At 36.4% G+C, this 16,959-nt stretch overlaps 2 protein-coding genes across 4 annotated transcripts; both read left to right on the plus strand.

Annotated features, from left to right (window-relative positions):
• The first annotated feature begins 842 nt into the window (after window positions 1-842).
• Window positions 843-12,182, plus strand: LOC104602846 (protein NPGR2-like). 3 transcript variants are annotated; one of them, XM_088894944.1, is made up of 7 exons: window positions 843-1,186; window positions 1,964-2,225; window positions 2,927-3,188; window positions 3,750-4,966; window positions 5,162-5,315; window positions 8,847-9,190; window positions 11,101-12,182. In XM_088894944.1, the coding sequence occupies exons 1-6, from the start codon at window positions 1,146-1,148 to the stop codon at window positions 9,161-9,163; spliced, it is 2,253 nt and encodes a 750-aa protein (XP_088751070.1). In that variant the 5' UTR covers window positions 843-1,145; the 3' UTR covers window positions 9,164-9,190; window positions 11,101-12,182. The 3 variants fall into 3 exon arrangements, with proteins under 3 accessions (XP_088751070.1, XP_010265000.1, XP_010265002.1); XM_010266698.3 differs by lacking the exon at window positions 11,101-12,182 and having other exon boundaries at window positions 8,847-9,304; XM_010266700.3 differs by lacking the exons at window positions 843-1,186; window positions 11,101-12,182 and adding an exon at window positions 1,321-1,549 and having other exon boundaries at window positions 8,847-9,304.
• Window positions 12,183-12,460: 278 nt separating this feature from the next.
• Window positions 12,461-16,800, plus strand: LOC104602845 (rho GDP-dissociation inhibitor 1-like). The gene is made up of 5 exons (XM_088894945.1): window positions 12,461-12,858; window positions 13,372-13,435; window positions 13,537-13,758; window positions 15,256-15,380; window positions 16,573-16,800. Exons 1-5 carry the CDS (start codon window positions 12,613-12,615, stop codon window positions 16,639-16,641), a joined length of 726 nt encoding a protein of 241 aa, XP_088751071.1. The 5' UTR covers window positions 12,461-12,612; the 3' UTR covers window positions 16,642-16,800.
• Window positions 16,801-16,959: the final 159 nt, after the last annotated feature.

A 16,959-nucleotide genomic window follows, 5' to 3' on the forward strand; every position in this document is an offset into this window, starting at 1 on the left:
TATCATATCTCAAATCCATTAACGCATTATAATTGGACTCATATTTTAATGAATGAAGGGGTTGTGGCTGTTTAAGCAGAGTTGAGATTTTTTACCCACCACAACTCTATCCGCATAAATCGCATCCACACATGAAGAATATCTCATCCTCTTACATGTTATTATGCCTTTAAATACTCGGCCAACATTCTCGCATCAACCAGCATCATCATCATCATCGCTTCTGCAAAGAACACAGACAAGTTTGTAAGTCAGACGCTTGTTATAATTCCGAAGGGCCTGGGCTGGCTTACTGGGCCTTACGAACACAGCTTCTACCATACGTTTGGGATATTTTGTTTCCTTGCACAGTCCATATTCTAGGCTTGTGGAAAGGTGCAACCGTATAGCGCACGAGAAGAAAAGGTTTGTACGCTTAGAATTTTCCTCTCATATTTATGGTTGCAGAAGTAGTCAAGTAGACCACTAGACCACGCCGGTTGGGCTCGGATCGGTCGGGTCAATGCAATTTCAGATCATTTTAGATCGGATCAGATTTTTTGGCCGGATCGGCAAAAGCTAGGTCTTAACCCTAAATAGAATTAGGGTTGACCGATGGGTTCAACCATCCGCATTGGATCGGGTCGGGTTGTGAATTGGGTCGACTTTTTTTTTTTCCAGGTCTAAGTACTACGGACCCTCGGCTGAAGTACATTTTTGTAACAAACTACCGTTTTAAAAACAGCCAAATCAGTTCGTCAGCTTTGCCACGTGGCAGAAAACTAACCACAGCCACGTAGTAAATTTCAAACCTGGGTTCCACGAAAATTGTTTCCCTTCCCATTTCCCAAATCCCACTGTGCGTTTCTTCAAAAAAACTCTCTTCCTCAAAAATCATTCATTACCCAAAGCCTCTCTCTCGCCCCTTCACTCCTCTGAAAGGAAAATTCTGACTTTTTTGCGTGTCCCCCCGTATTAAATACAGAGACTTGAAATTTTTGAACAGTTGACTGTTAAGGGGAGAAAGAAAATTAAAAAAAAAAAAGAAAGAATATTCATAAAAGTGGAAGAGTTCTTAAGGCGTTGTATTCTTGGCTATTCAATCAAAGAAATCAAAAGAAACTTTTCCTTTGCAGGAATTGGAGGAAGGATGGGTGGTTGCTTTGATGTTGTGTGGGCTCAGTCTTCACTCTTTTTCGAACAAAAGGTACTTCCTTTAAGAATAATTTGATTCCTTTCGGTTGCTCTGAAACGATTATATGATGGAAATGGATATTTCTTGAATTTAGGCTTTAAAAGTCGCATTATTTTGAGCTATTTTCAAGGAAATTATGACGTGGGTGCCGAATTTTCGGTTTGGGGGGAACTTGGTGTTTCTGGGTTGCTTCTTCGTTATCTTCTTTCTTTTTTTTTTTCTTTTTTTTCCTTCCTTTTGAAAGCTACATTGGGTTCTCTGGTTGTGATGGGTGTGGTCTATAGTGGTTTGAAAGATTAGTTTCGATATTTTGCTTTCTTTCTGAACTGTAATTGCAGAAACGTTGTTGGGCTTCTCTTTTTCCCGTTTCGAAAGGTAATTTGAAGTCTTTAATTTTAAATTTAGGGTTTTACCTTCGAGCTTTTATTAGAAAGAAAATTTTAACAAATAGAGTCGTGGATTTTATTTCTCGGTAAAGTTTGTTCTTCTGTTTCTTTCTTTCTTCTTTTTTTTTTCCCTCTTTCTATTGCTTGTATTTTCATTCGAATTCGAATTGGTTTTTGATGAACCATGACTAATTTTCTTTATTTTGGACGGAAACTTCTTTAACTGGTTATATGTTTCCTTTTTTGTTCAATGAATTCTCTGGTAGGGGATGCTAGATTTTGCCAATCTTCTAGTACCGACCACCTAGTGAGCTTATATGCTCGGACTGTTGTAACCTGGTTTCAGACATATTTCTTTAGTGCGCAACGGTGTTCTGATGACCTTAACGTGTGAATGAAACAGTATGAAACGGAAGACGGGGATCCAACGGCAAGGAACTTGTACTAAACCAAAGTTGGGGAAGATAATGAAGTGCCTTTGCTCCGGAGAGCAGTTAGGAGCAGATGAAATGGTTCTCTCATCTGAGTCCCCGGGAACAAAAGACTTTTTTGTGGTAGCAGGCGAGTCTTCTTCTAAAGTAGGTGGAGGAAAGAAGAAGCCAGATATTGGAAACATAGAAGAAGCTGAATCATCTCTCCGTGAAAGTGGTTTTCTGAACTATGAGGTTGGTTTATCTAATTTCTTTTTTTTAGGGCTATTGCTACTCTATAGCTTTACACAGGAGCCTACTTATCAGTTAACTAGTAAATTATGCAGAAAATTTCATCTTGGAGTATTTACACAGGAAAGTTGTTGTATCATGCAAAACTTTAGATGTTGTCTCCTTTTTCACATGGGACATTGCCCGTTGCTTGGTATTGCCTCAAATTGTTCTACTTGACTTATCTCAGCCTTAACCACAATGATTTGGGATCGGTTACACAAATCTTGTCTCCCCATTCTGCTATGTCAAGAGGCAGGTTTCTTGAGTGAATTCACTTTTCCAATAATCCCTGGACATGGATGATTTTATATGGTTGGTTGCTTTCCTGCAGCAACATTGTTCAAACATAGAAAAATCCAATTTGTGCACCAATTCACCTTTTACCAGCTATGGTTTGTCACATTATTTCTGGAAGATGATACTATAGATACTGATGAATTGATCATCTTTAAAAAGTAAGCTATATGTTTGGAACATCCATCATTTCCCTTGACATTATTTGCCATAATAGAAAGTTCTAAAAGTTTATATTCATTTTATTTTTATTAAATGTTATGTGATTGCTTTTCTTGCATCATTAAATCAACAACTGGTTTGCTTAAACCTCCTAGTTATCTTCATAAATCTGGTTGTAAATCTCATAGGCTTTTACAACATTGCAGGAAGCAAGAGCATTGCTAGGAAGACTAGAATATCAAAGAGGAAATGTTGAAGCTGCACTTCATGTATTTGAAGGAATAGATATTGCTTCTGTGACACCAAAGATAAAACTCTCCATACTTTCCATTACTCAAAGAGGAGAGCACCGAAAGCGTCGTTCCCACAGCGATGTTGCCCCACCGATGTCTATGCATGCTGCCAGTTTGCTCTTTGAAGCAATCTATCTCAAAGCAAGATCACTGCAGGATCTTGGAAGGTTTCAAGGTAATCTTGTTGATAAAGCTGAAACCTGCCTTCAATAAGCCAATTGGTTGTTTGTCTTTATTTTCTGTTTCTTATGCACTTTCATTTTATTTGTATGTTTTTTCCAGTTATGGGTCCCTTGGTCTGAATAAGGAAAAATTTTGTGATTTCTGTTTATTCCATAGAGGGATCTAATGCACCTTTCTATCTATTTTGCCTTTTGTTTTCTTTTTAATTATATTATTTTGTAGGGCAGTCATCAACCTGAGCATCTTAAGTCTTGAGTATATAAGCACCCATATCTTTGAAACCAGCTGGCTATCTTTTTAGTGCATTGCTCTCTTTCATGAATTAACAAACCTTCAATTGTACTGTAAGGCCATTGAACTTTTATTTATAGACAGTGGATGTTTAAGCTATTTAGAAGATTTGCATGTATTCGTTTATGTTGATTAGAAGAAAGCTAGGGAGACTTATTTTAACTTATAACTCTCTCAAACAAGAAAGCCTTCCAAGTTATACAAAAAAGCGTTGTTTAAATAATCATTTCATTGCTAATTTTTTTCTAATCGGTTTTTGCAGAAGCTGCTCAATCATGCAAAGTTATTCTGGACACTGTTGAATCTGCCTTACCAGAAGGCTTGCCTGAAAACTTTGGTACTGATTTTAAATTGCAGGAGACTCTAAACAAGACTGTCGAGTTGCTTCCAGAGTTATGGAAACTTGCTGGCTTCCCCCATGAAGCAATCTTATCATATAGGCGTGCCCTCCTTCATCATTGGAACCTTGATCCAGACACCATAGCAAAAATAGAGAAAGAATTTGCCATTTTTCTTCTCTATGGTGGTTGTGATGCAAGCCCCCCAAACCTCCGTTCCCAAATGGAAGGCTCCTTTGTACCAAAGAACAATATAGAAGAGGCTATTCTTTTGTTACTCATTCTGCTAAAAAAATTTGCTCTCAGAAGGATTGAGTGGGACCCATCAATTATAGACCACCTATCATTTGCTCTCTCTGTGTCAGGGGAACTAAGAACCTTGGCCAATCAGGTTGAAGAATTGCTTCCTGAGATTTTGGATAAGAAAGAAAGATATTACACCCTAGCGTTGTGTTACTATGCAGAAGGTGAAAATGTGGTTGCTCTGAATCTACTAAGGAAATTGTTGAGTGGCAGAGAGAATCCCAATTGCATTGGAGCTTTATTACTGGCTTCAAAGATTAGTGGAGAAGATCTAAACCTGCCTGAAGAAGGGGAAGCTTTTGCTCGTAAAGCAATTGCTCTCTTGCATGGAGGATGCAATCGAATGATAAGTGTCACCAATTACTTGTTAGGTATCTCGCTGTCAGCTCAGGCCAGATTAGTTAGATCTGATTCTGAAAGGAGCATGAGACAAATTGATGCACTCAGAGCCCTAGAAACTGCTGAGAAAAAAATGAGAGAAAGAGAACCTAAAGTTATATTCTATCTCAGCCTAGAAAATGCTGAGCAGAGAAAGTTGGACGTTGCACTTTATTATGCAAAGCAATTGCTGAAACTAGAAGCCGGATCTAACATTAAAGGGTGGATCCTCTTGGCTCGAATATTGTCTGCTCAAAAACGGTTTGTGGATGCTGAGACTATCATTAATGCTGCTTTGGATCAGACTGGAAGGTGGGATCAGGGAGAGTTATTACGAACAAAGGCAAAACTCCAAATTGTCCAGGGTCAGTTAAAAAATGCAATTAAAACATATACACATCTTCTTGCTGTTCTTGAAGTTCAGAGGAGAAACTTCAGTGTGTCCAAGAAGATTTTGAAGGTGTGTCATATATATATACTGAATGTTTAAAATGGATTATGACTACAAATTTTCTTTCTTTTGGTAAACAGCTTGGAAACTCAATACAATATATTTCTTTTTCTTTTGTGGAAATATGAAGGATAACTTTATATGTATTTTTCTACCAAAGCTTAGTTGATTTAAAATGGTATTTTGTCAACTTCTTTGTTACAGGGAAGTGTAGATCACAATAGAGCTTTGGAAATGGAAACATGGCATGATCTGGCTTATATCTACACAAGCTTGTCACAGTGGCAGGATGCTGAAGTTTGCCTTACCAAATCCAAACAAATCAATCCTCATTCTGCCTCTAGATGGCACGCCACAGGTATTGTTTACTTTATGTATTTATTTAGTTATTTATTCTTGCCTTGGGCTTTCTCCTTTGAGGCTCTTATGTTAATTTGAGTTATCTTTTACATGTATTTCTACAAGTTCAGATATAAAAACTTGAAGCACTGCAAAAATGGAAGAAAATCTGTTGCAATTTTTTGAATTTTCTTTTAGTGTTTGTTTCCTTCACAGAGTAAGCTTTGGAAGACATGATGTTATATGCTAAGTCAAAAATCAGTATTCTTTACAAACATGTGGAAGCAAGATAGTGATATATGTCCATTCCATTTGTTATGGTAGCTACACTGAATGTACTTAATTTGTTCCTAAAAATTGTGTGAGGGGGAAATCAGAGTCATATTTTATGGTTGCAAACAAAGCATTAAGCACAAATGAATTTTGATATCTGAGTGACCACAATCACAACTTTGGCTGAATAGTCAATGTGTAAATATTTTCTTCTCATCTAGATATTCTATAAAATGAACAAACACTCAATAAGATACAAAGAGCAACATGAGCAAAAATAGTAACAATTAAATGAAATGCTTCTTTTTTAACCATATTTTATAAACTCTGACACCTGTGAACTTTAAAATTGGAATTGAATAACTAGTTCCAACTTATGGGAAGTCAGCATTGCTAATATGGTGAGGTGATGACTAATTGTTATGGTTCCTCTAGGCGATGTGGTAATTAGTTGGTCTCAAAAAAGATATGTTCTAAATTTAAGATATTGATGTAATGTCATAAATAAGTTAATATGTATTGCAAATATGCAGTAAAATAATGAAGTAGAAAATTTAGTTTACAATCTTCTTGTTGTAAGCAAAAGGCTGGATATGCTAAGGAGCTGCAGTCTTTGTTTTCAAAGATTAAGTGCAACTTTGACTATTTGAGTTGGTCCTCTTATTGTGATAACTCCATATCAACACACCACTGTTTGGAAGAAGACCTAAAAGAACTCCACCATTGTTCTTTTGTGTATGCCTTGGAAGCTGAACGACCATTCCCTCTGGGTCAACAGATTAACAATTCAACAGTCCAGGTCAATTGGTCAACCCAGGATTTCATTAACAACAAAAAAAAAATCAAGAAATAATACAAAAAACCTGTAACCCATTAAACTGCTCAGATGGGTCAATGGTTCAACATCTTGGTTGACAGGCCATTGACTAAATTAACAGTGTTTTTGTAATATGATGGACTGGCAAGGTAGATGTGGTCATTATAGAATTTTTTAGGCTAAATATGCTCTGATGGAGGTGGTTATTAACAATGTGGAATGGACTCTGAAAAGATGGGATGGCGATTCAAGGATTTTTGCAGGAACTCCAGCTAGTCATTACTGACCATTGGACATTTCTTCTACTTTGATTCTTGTATGGGAGCTGAATGTAATTTGGATATGTACTGTGCATATATACAGGCAGACATTCTGTATATGTTTGATGATTTCTTGCCCTCCTCTATAGTTTATACTTAATACAATCATTTTTACCATTTATCAAAAAAAAAATGATGGATTAGAAGTTGAATAGAACCAGAATGACTGAGTCACCAGGTCACTGGTCTAACCAGTCAGGTAAACAGTGGCATATGACATTATTTTTAGATAATTAGATATAAAAACAAAGAAATAAATCTTTAAAACAACTTTGTAGTTCACTAGGTCAACTAGGCTAATTAGACAGCTAATTGTTAGTCAACCTAGTTTAATGCTACTCATCCCACGCAACAACATGGTGGGTATCAACAAACTACTTGGTATGGCCCTTAACTGACTCAACTGATTAGTTGACACTTTGATAACACTGAGAAACTAAAAATGGCAAAGGGTCAAAGAGAAAAAATGTTTTTCTCTCAGTATTTTGAGTACTAAAAGAGTAAAGAACTGAAGTAATTAGATGTAATGATCAGGTGAGGTAATAATACTACCATATAAGAATGTCATCCGCCACACCTCTCTTACCTAAAAAGAAGTGAAGTGAAAAAATAGAAAATGAAAGGCAGGAAAAACCACTAAAATACACTACATTAACAAACCAAACATGTGAGGTATTTGGATTAGCACATAAACTGGCTATTCTATCTTGGATATCCTTCTTGAAAACCATAATGAAGGTTCATGATTAGGAATTCCCAAGCACTGGATCAAACAGTATGCTGACCTTATTAGGTTTGTTGTATTGCTTTATGGTTAACAATATCCACCATCCTCTTCAAACCTTTTTCAACTTGTGGGTTTTCATTCTCGGTTTAACTGAAACCAGTACTATTGCAAGGTTTGCCCATTCCACAAAAGTTGTACTTCTCTATCTAAGACAGCATTTCTGAAAAAAATAATAATTTAAGGTGATAATTACTGATGTTTTGTTTGTCTCTTTTAGTTACATTTATTTTCCAATATTACCCTACAATTGGTCTTAATGTGGGGAAAACCCCTCAAAATATGAAAAAAGGTAAAGAATAAAAATCTATGGAGTAGGGTAATGTAGGAAGGTAATAAAATTCAATAACTTGATTTTTATAATTGACAAAATCATGGGACAGAGAAAAGGCCCAAAGAGATCAGGTCATGTTGGGCTAGGAAGTAATAATACCAAGGGAGCAGGACTGCCTGCCAAGTCACTGAGTAAAGACACTTAAATTTCCAAGGAGTCTTCCATGTCACTATTCATGATTTCATGATTCTGTCTGTGAAACCTGCTTTGACTCAAGGTATAAAGTTTAAATTTACCAGTATCATGTTGTAATTTTTCCAAATTAAGAGCTTATGTCTAAGCCTCCAAGGATGATGGATTGAGTAGGGATGTTTCCCACCAGCTTATGGCTTGCTTCTTGCTAACTAATCAATCACTTTCTATTTTGTTGAAAAGAATTTAGTGGGCCTATGGGATGGGACTAGTCGTAGCTAGTGTTTTATTTTCTTTATTCTTTAGTTGATTGTGGGTTATTCTTTAGGCCCTATTCATTTTCAGGTAAATCACTTACCTGGTTAACTGTTTCCCAGGTAATGCTTACCCAGATAAGTGCATTTACCTGTGCTCTTTTCTGCCTAGGTAAGTTTTTCCTGTTTCCATTTTTATCCTTGTACCTTTTTGTTTTTAGTGCCTGTTCAATAGGCATTTGTGTCATTAAATTTTAGCATCTTTCCTCCAAGTAGGAAAGCAACTTACCCACCTACAAGAAGGGTAAGACTTTCCTAGGTAAGTTGTCAAAAATTTACCCAAGAAAAAAATTGCTTTAACATGGGTCCCACGTTTACTGATAAAAGAACCTGGGTCTCACATCTTCTTCACTCTCTTCTTTCTTTGCTGTAACAACTCTTTTTCAACCAAACTGCATAAAATTGCTTAATCTCAATGTTCTTGTCCTCTGTTTCAGGAAAATGTGATCTTTGATTTGATTTAGTGCAGTTCATGTTTTTTCACCTAGACATTACAATGGCTAGAAATAAATGATAACAAACTGAACTTTTGGCCAAGACATTGAGATAAAGGGATTCTTTGTTCTGAACTTGTAGGTGCACTATATGAAGCGAAGAGTCTTTACAGAGAAGCTCTGAAAGCATTTGCAAGCGCATTAGACATTGAACCTAACCATGTCCCAAGTTTGGTCTCTACAGCTGTTGTACTCGGAAAACTTGGTGAGCCATCATTGCCAGTTGTCAGAGGCTTTCTAACAGATGCACTGCGGCTAGACAAGACAAACCATTTTGCTTGGTACAACCTTGGACTTATTTACAAAGCTGAAGGTGGTGCATCAACATCTGAAGCTGTTGAATGTTTTGAGGCTGCAGTTCTTCTTGAAGAATCTGCACCAGTTGAACCCTTCAGATGATTAGTCTAGAATGGACACATGATCTCTGTAAGCATCCATGTACATCTCCATGTAATCCTCTTATTTATATCAATGTATTTCCATACAATTCATGCATTGTAATCTGAAAAAGAAGCAATAAAATAGAGTTTTTTCCCTTTATTTTGTTCTGTTCCAAACCTTTTGACTCTTCACTCTTCAAGCTCTGGCACAATTGTAGGTTTTATTAATATAAGAGATAACTGGTTGAAACCATTAACATTCAGAGCACATATATGTTAGAGCAAGGGATACAACCTATTTGGATTGGTAAGGAAATTGGTACATGATAATGATAAAGAAGCTATATTCAGTGGTTTCCTGAAGGTAGCATAAAGTGCCTTAGCATTGTTGTCTTACTCAATGCTCAAAAATTTTGTTTGCTCACTCATTAAGTAGAGCTGCTCTTATGCGAGTTGGTTTGGGCTATGTAAAGGTCCCCATGCATTTCAGGTTTTTAATTCTGGATGGGTGCAAGAAATTTTGGTTTTTTTATGGATTATTTTCACAGTAATTGTTGTCAGGCATTATTGACTTTCATGTGAAGTTACAAACAATGAAGTACAACTCTCAGAAAAAAAGGGTCTGGTCTTATACAAAGCTAATGACATTTTTCTCTAAATTTCTCTACAAATGTGGTTTAAGGTACAAATCTTAGGAAGTTGTGACATATTTACTATTTTTATGATTCTCCTTACATCTATACAGATCCTAAATCATATTGAGGTGAATGGTGAATCATGAAAACTGGTTCATTGATATTGTAATGCTCACATTGTTTATCTTCAAAATAACAAGGGACAGTTTCTGGTGCATGAATCATGATTAGAAATTAAGGTGCTATTTTCTAGGTTGGATTTAATAGTTGGGAAAAAAGAATAAATGTAGGGGGATTTTCCTACTGCTTTGGAAGTTCCTGAAGAATCCATGCAATGAAAAACATAGTGGTCTCTGGCATTAATTGGCACAGAATAGGATATGTGCTCATTCATGGCACTTGTTCTTGACATGCAACTGCAAATTTAATGGCTTGAACACTATATTTGGATAGATGCCTTATTTCCTCGTGATTTCTTATTTTGTTTTCTGTTAATGTATCATAGTAATATCTAGGTTAGAGAAACTATAGCTTCTTTGCTACTGAACTCTTGTACTTTGAGTCAGGTAATGGACCAAGAAATGCTATTCAGAATTTCTTGTTCTGTAAGTATCTTTCTGCATTCTGATAGATAACTGAAATCAAATTTATACTTTAAGACTTTATTATGGATTTCTGTTGCTAAACAGATAAAGCATGGTGGATTCTCATCAGAAACCTTTAAAAGAAGATATTAATGGCAATATGCTATTGATCCTGATGTTAACAGGGGATTTGCTTTCCAACTGATTGCCTATCAGTTTCACTTTATGAGTTGTGGAATAGGAATTGGTTTAGGGGATCTTTTAATCAGAGCCAGCAAAGGCTCTATATCTTTCTTCGATATTTGAGATAATAGAATAGGACAGAATATCCATCCTTGTAATGGTTGGGGAGAAATTCTGCAAAAGAAGAGGGCCCAACATATGGCTTCAATAAGTTGGACCTCATTATGTCTCTGGTATTTTATTTGAATCCTAGTGTTATATCATTATCTTATTTGCGGCATGTGCTTTGTAGCTACCTATCAAAAAAAAAAAAAAATGCTTTGTAGCTGAATCACAAAAGCAAGATGTTCTATGGCTAATTACACCTCAGTCTCACTGCCTACTGTGCCATTTACGAGAGAGATGCATCTGTAATTTGTTCTTATTGGCATTGTCACTAATTAAGGATGCATATGTTAAAGAAGTTGATCATCCTTCTTTGTAGCATCTCACATCAGGACATGAGCATGTGGAAACCTTTCTATTCAAAGCTGACTACTGGGTTTTTGATTCAGAAAAACACTAGAGGACCTTAACCCGGAGTGGTGAACATCTACACTTCTTAATGGTGGATATGGAGTTTATATGGACAAGGAAGTTAAAGAGTTGAAAGTGGAGCTCCATTTCACAGGATAATTAGTAGGCAAACATGTGATGCGGGCATTTTGACATTATTTATTCTACAAAAGAAAAGTGTTAGCACACAGATGGTCTGAATCTGTCATATCAGCCCTTCACAAAGCCTTGATGGCACAACAGAGTTGAGTCGTGGTGGTGCCCACCAGAAGCCTCAATGGGAACTTGCATGTACAGATAGTGGAGTAGTGGGGAAAAACTTCTAGGGTTGAGTTGAAAAAAGTTGCAGCTTGATGGGTTTTGGATGAGAAATGTTGTAGGTTTGCATTCTTTGCATATCCCATTTTACCCTTGACCCATATCCAATGTAAAAAAAATAGGGTAAATGATAGGCAGCCACCCTCTACTAAGGCCTAAGGGGGCAAGTGTTATCACTCCCAAGTACAGTGTGGCTCTCTGTAATTTAACGGTAGAATGTTTCTTCTCTTGCCGGAGTCTTGTGGCATAATGATGATGGTGGCAGCCCAGAGCCCAGAATGACTTCTCTTCAGTCGGGCACGGTCCCCTCGTGTGTCGTGTCTCCCACACAACAATATCATTGCCATGTACTGTCTGAATTCTGAAAAATTGGTGTCACTATTCTATATATCATTGCTGGTTGCCCAGAGCCCCAGACCCAACAAGCAAACGAAGAAAACCTCCATCCATTAACCATACCTTTTTCCACATCTCTTCTTTTTTTCTCGAAATAACAAAAGGGGGTTTATGACTTTATGATCCATGGTCTCTGTGGCCTGACCTCTCTCATCTATTATCATATTCGAATACAAATCACTACTACTGATTTTGGCGCCAAAACACCCAGATTCTTTAAATCTTTCATTCTTTATTTCTTTCTTCTTTCTTAAAATTTCTTTTCCTTAATAGCTTTTTTGATATGTGGATTTGTGAGCAATTTCAACGAAATGCATGAATTTCAACCGTACACGAAGTAGGTGACGGTGGGACCCATAAAAATAACACTCACTCCACCCATCACGCCGGTGGTGATTGGTGATGACCACAAAGCCATTACTGGGTCCCACATTCTCACGTATAATGCATGAGAACCCAGTTAACATATGTACTCGGTAAACGGACGATATCTCTGGTCCTTTGTCTCTTATCTTCTCCGTCTTGATGTTTAAGTTCTTACAATTAATCAACTACGGAGGAGAACGAGAGTAGAGACACAGAGAACAAAGACCAATAGTAACCGTATTTTTTAGTATAAATACACCACAGCTGTAGACTGTAGAGTATACGGTTTTTTACTTTTCACTTCTGGGGTGATCTGCTTTAAAGTTCGAAATGTTGAGTGAGTTTTCTCCTTTTCTTTTTCTATTTTGCTTTTTTTTAGTTTGATAATTAGAAAGTGGGAGTTTTTAGAGTGGAAGTTGGTAGTGTCAGTGATGGAGAGTGGTGGGAGAGTGGAAGCAGCAAGCCCCTCTTCGGGTGGTTCTTCTTCCATGGTTGGTGAAAAGCAGGAACAGAAACAGCAGCAGCAACAGGGAGGAGAGATGATAACTGAGAAGACCAGTGAGAAGGTTCGTGATGATGAGGTTGCTGAAGAGGAAGACGAAGAAGACGATGGGGTTGATGTTGGTTTTGTTCCCGGTCCTTTGGTTCCTCTCAAGGAACAGCTTGAGAAAGACAAGGTCTTCTTTCTTCTTTCGCTTTACTGTGATCCAACCACATCTCACCAAAACAAAGGTCCACTTGGTCTTAGGTGGAAATAAATTTTGAGTGCGAAATGGCATTGTTTTGCTAAGTGGTTTAGTGGGTTTCTGATTCCCTAGAGATTTACCGCTAAACCATTTTCGATTTCACTCTTGGGTATTACTTTCAGATGGGGTTGTTCCATTGTTGCATATTTAGCATTTCTGTGTTGTATGATTGTATCTGCCCTGAATTAGGCTTTTGAATGTTTTCGAGTCTTCTGCATTAACATGGTTGTTGTCGAGATTGGAGCATTGTTGCTTGTTGAGTTCTGCTTTGGAGGTTTGATTTATTTCTTTTTTTTTTCCATGGTCTGTAAGCCTGAAGATTTGGTAGAATGCCTAGATCTTTCGTTCATACAAGTCGATGGTGACTCAGCCGTTATGTTAATAGTCTTATGGAGTGAATTTTCCTGGTTCTATTTTTCTAATGTTAATGCTATTTTTTTGCAGGACGATGAGAGCTTAAGGAGGTGGAAAGAAAAGCTGCTTGGTTGTGTCCAAGAAGATTTAAATGGTTTTCCCTTCTGGGCTTCCTATATTTCCTGTTACAATAATGTTCCAGGCCTTATTTATTAGTATTTGATTCTTGCAAATTTTGGTTTCTGCTTTTGTTAGGCCAAATGGAGCCCGAAGTTACATTCCATTCAATAGGAATCATCTCTGAGGATTGTGGAGAAATAAGTACCCCCTTGCCCGTGGATGAGAAACAGAGCAGCCGAGTCCTGTTTACACTGAGAGAGGGATCACAATATCGACTTAAGCTGACATTCATAGTTAAGCACAATATTGTTTCTGGCTTGGCCTACTCCAACACGGTGTGGAAGGGGGGCATCCAAGGTTAGTATCCCCCTTCTTCTTTACTTTATACTTAACTTTTTAAGTGCAAAAGATAAAATGGTGTCTCTTAGAAAGTGCACTAATTAGATTATTAGCTTGAGAGTTGAATTAATTTTAAGAAATCTAAGATTATGAGAATTCAAGGTGAAGAAGATAGGTAGAAACTCAAAGTTTCATTGGATTTGCTTCAGTCATAACACTATAAGAAACTCATTCAAAACATTCTCATTTCTGGAGAAAAGCATTAGTGTTATATGACCTATTTGGTTACTGTTCACTCTTTTGTATATGTGGACCCAAAAAGCATGAATGTTAATATATTTAATTTTCTGATGTTCTCTATTCTACTGGAAAATGGAGAGAGGAAATTTGAAATTACATGTGTTTAACAGTAATCCTCTATTTTGTTTTTTGTTCTGGTTTTTCAATACATCTGTATAAAAAGACTGTTAAATTTCCTGGTTTTCTCTATTCTACTGGAAAACGAAGTGAGGAAGTGTTAGAATTACTTGTCACATTTTGTTTTTTCATTCTGCTTAATCAATAGATCTGTTTTTGAATGGTGTTTTCAGTTTCAATTATATTTGTCCATAGAGGTATGTTGTAATGCGCATATGCTTCCATGACAACTGCAATAAGGTGTCCTCTTAATCTGCCATCATGGTTCAAAGTATCGATACACTCAAATTCTAAATTTTTCAGCATCAAGCATCTAAAACCATTGATGCTCCTTTTTCTATTGTTTCAGTTCTAATAATTCAAGGATAGATATAATAGGAGGGTGTTTGAACCCATAGTCACCCTCTAAATCTTTGTATTTAGCATTTTAATGGCCCTGAAAACCAATAAGTATCATATGGTACATATTGATTATTTGAACCAAGGCTGCCATGTATCTGAATTAAGAAGATTGGGATCTTCCATCGGATAGGTCCCACTCTAAACAATAACTATGTGAAAAATCAGCACAAACAAATGATTTTATTTATATATATTTGCATATAAAATTTACTATCAAAAATATTTGCTGAGAAAGTTAGATTTCTAATTGAATAAGCTAAGAAAATTCCAAAAGAAAAATTCACAAATCAGATGGTTGAAACTTCTCTGATCTTTCGGGTTTTTTAGACAGGTGGTCTTTTAGGTGATTAGGTGGTACCTATTTAATGGTGGGTCCAGATCCTCTATACAGTATACATAATGGTGGGTCCAGATCCTCTATACAGTATACATAGGACGCATGGTGATTGAAGGGAGGGCACCTCTTTGCACTTACAATGAGAGCCCCCTGATTGTAGCCTCTCTGTAATTTTCATATAAAGAACCTAGCTCTTTCATGCTTACACTAGTGGATCAGGTAGGTTAAACGTGTATAGGGATTATCATTATGGAGTTTACTTAATATGTGATTCCACGTGATTTGTTAATTCCCCAAGATTTTGTATTCAGAGGAGTAACCCATGGTTGTTTTCATCTCTTTTATGATCTTGAACTCAGTTGATCAGACAAGGGGGATGTTAGGTACTTTCGCTCCACAGCGGGAACCCTACATACACTGCTTGGAAGAAGAGACCACTCCTACTGGTGTGCTTGCACGTGGAACTTACTTGGCAAAACTGAAGGTGATTGCAATTTCTTATGCTTATATATGCAAAATTTATATCTAAAGTTATATAAAATGTAAAAGTAACACTATATAATAAACTGCTAAATGTTTGCTTTCTATCTTTACAATTCTTATATTTTCCATTTGCTAGTTATTTTTATTTTTATTTTATTTTATTATTATTATTTTTTTTTGTGGGGGGGGGGGTTTGCCAGGACTGTTGTGGGCTACAAATACAAAGACAGATACTTAAGCATACAATTAAAGAACTTGGAAGCTACTATTCTTATATCTCAATTTCTCTTTACAAGTCGATGGTTGAAGAGGTAAAAGCTATAGCAATTTGTAGTACTGTTATGGCAGATTTGTGCCCCTAGTGTAATCAACCCCCCAAAGTTTATTCTTTTGGACAAACAGAGTTTCTGGGATTTCTCCAACATATTTCTTAGTTGTATTTTAATATGTGTATTTGAAACTATAATTTCTGTTGATACATGAATTGAGATACACATCTCGAGTTTTATCTAAGTCAATTTGCCAAACATATTGCTTTGAACCTTGAGTTTTATCTCAGTCAATTAGATTCAGTTAGTTTGCCATGATATTGCATTCAACTTTGGCAAATCTGCAAGCTCATATTAAAATGTAGTAATAGAATTATGCACTCAATTGTCTCAAATTCTAACCTTTGCAGAGTGGTTTCATTAAGATTAAATGGTAGGTTGCCATGTGTTGCAAATCTCAAGTACATTATATCAATTCCCCTAGGCTCTTACTGGATATAGGTAAACTACCCTGTAAAAGCTTTGCATTCATTTTTCTTTTCATTTTGTTAACATGATAAATAAACAAGCCTTCTTTCTTTTTTTCCTGTGGTTAAAAGAGGAATATAAGCCATTAGCAGCAATCATAAGCTTTTGCTGTGCAATTGGTATTTTTATGAGGCAAAACAAGGATTCACTAAACAGCCTTTTAATTTCAAAAAGAGCAATCAAATGCAACAAGCTAGAGTTGTGATTGGTGATAGAGAGGTTGGTTGAAACCACAGATTCAGCCATGCACTTGGCCTGGTTATTTTACTGTTCCACTTCAGATTATAAATCTTCTAAAAAACTTAAATATATTCTTTCTTTTTATGTTTTAATTTAGTTGTAGAATTGAATGTTTATTTCCCCAATTTTGTTTTATGATTATATTGTTTCATGCAGTTTGAAGATGATGACAAGAGATGTCATTTGGAACTCAATTATTCATTTGAGATCAAGAAGCGCAGTTAACCAAGATCTTCTTCTGAGTTCCTTGTCTTCCACATTATCTTCTTCTTTCGAACTGTGGTTACACATTTGTTTACAAAAATCATTGTATCAATGTCTTTTAAGCACTGATATATACATTGTAAGATTGAATTCAGTTCCCACTTTGTGGCTTTAGCAGCAGACCCCTCTCTCTCTCTCTCTATCTCTCTCTCTCTCTCTCTCACACACACACATTGATTCCAGTCTGCTGATTGTATGTCCCATCATTTGAGGGAGTATAAGAGTTGAGTTTTATCATGGGCCATGTCCTCCAACTTAGCTTTCTTTATTCTTTCCATT

The sequence above is a fragment of the Nelumbo nucifera genome, chromosome 1, assembly GCF_055504915.1.
Source record: "Nelumbo nucifera cultivar China Antique chromosome 1, China Antique-T2T, whole genome shotgun sequence".
Lineage (NCBI taxonomy): Eukaryota > Viridiplantae > Streptophyta > Magnoliopsida > Proteales > Nelumbonaceae > Nelumbo > Nelumbo nucifera.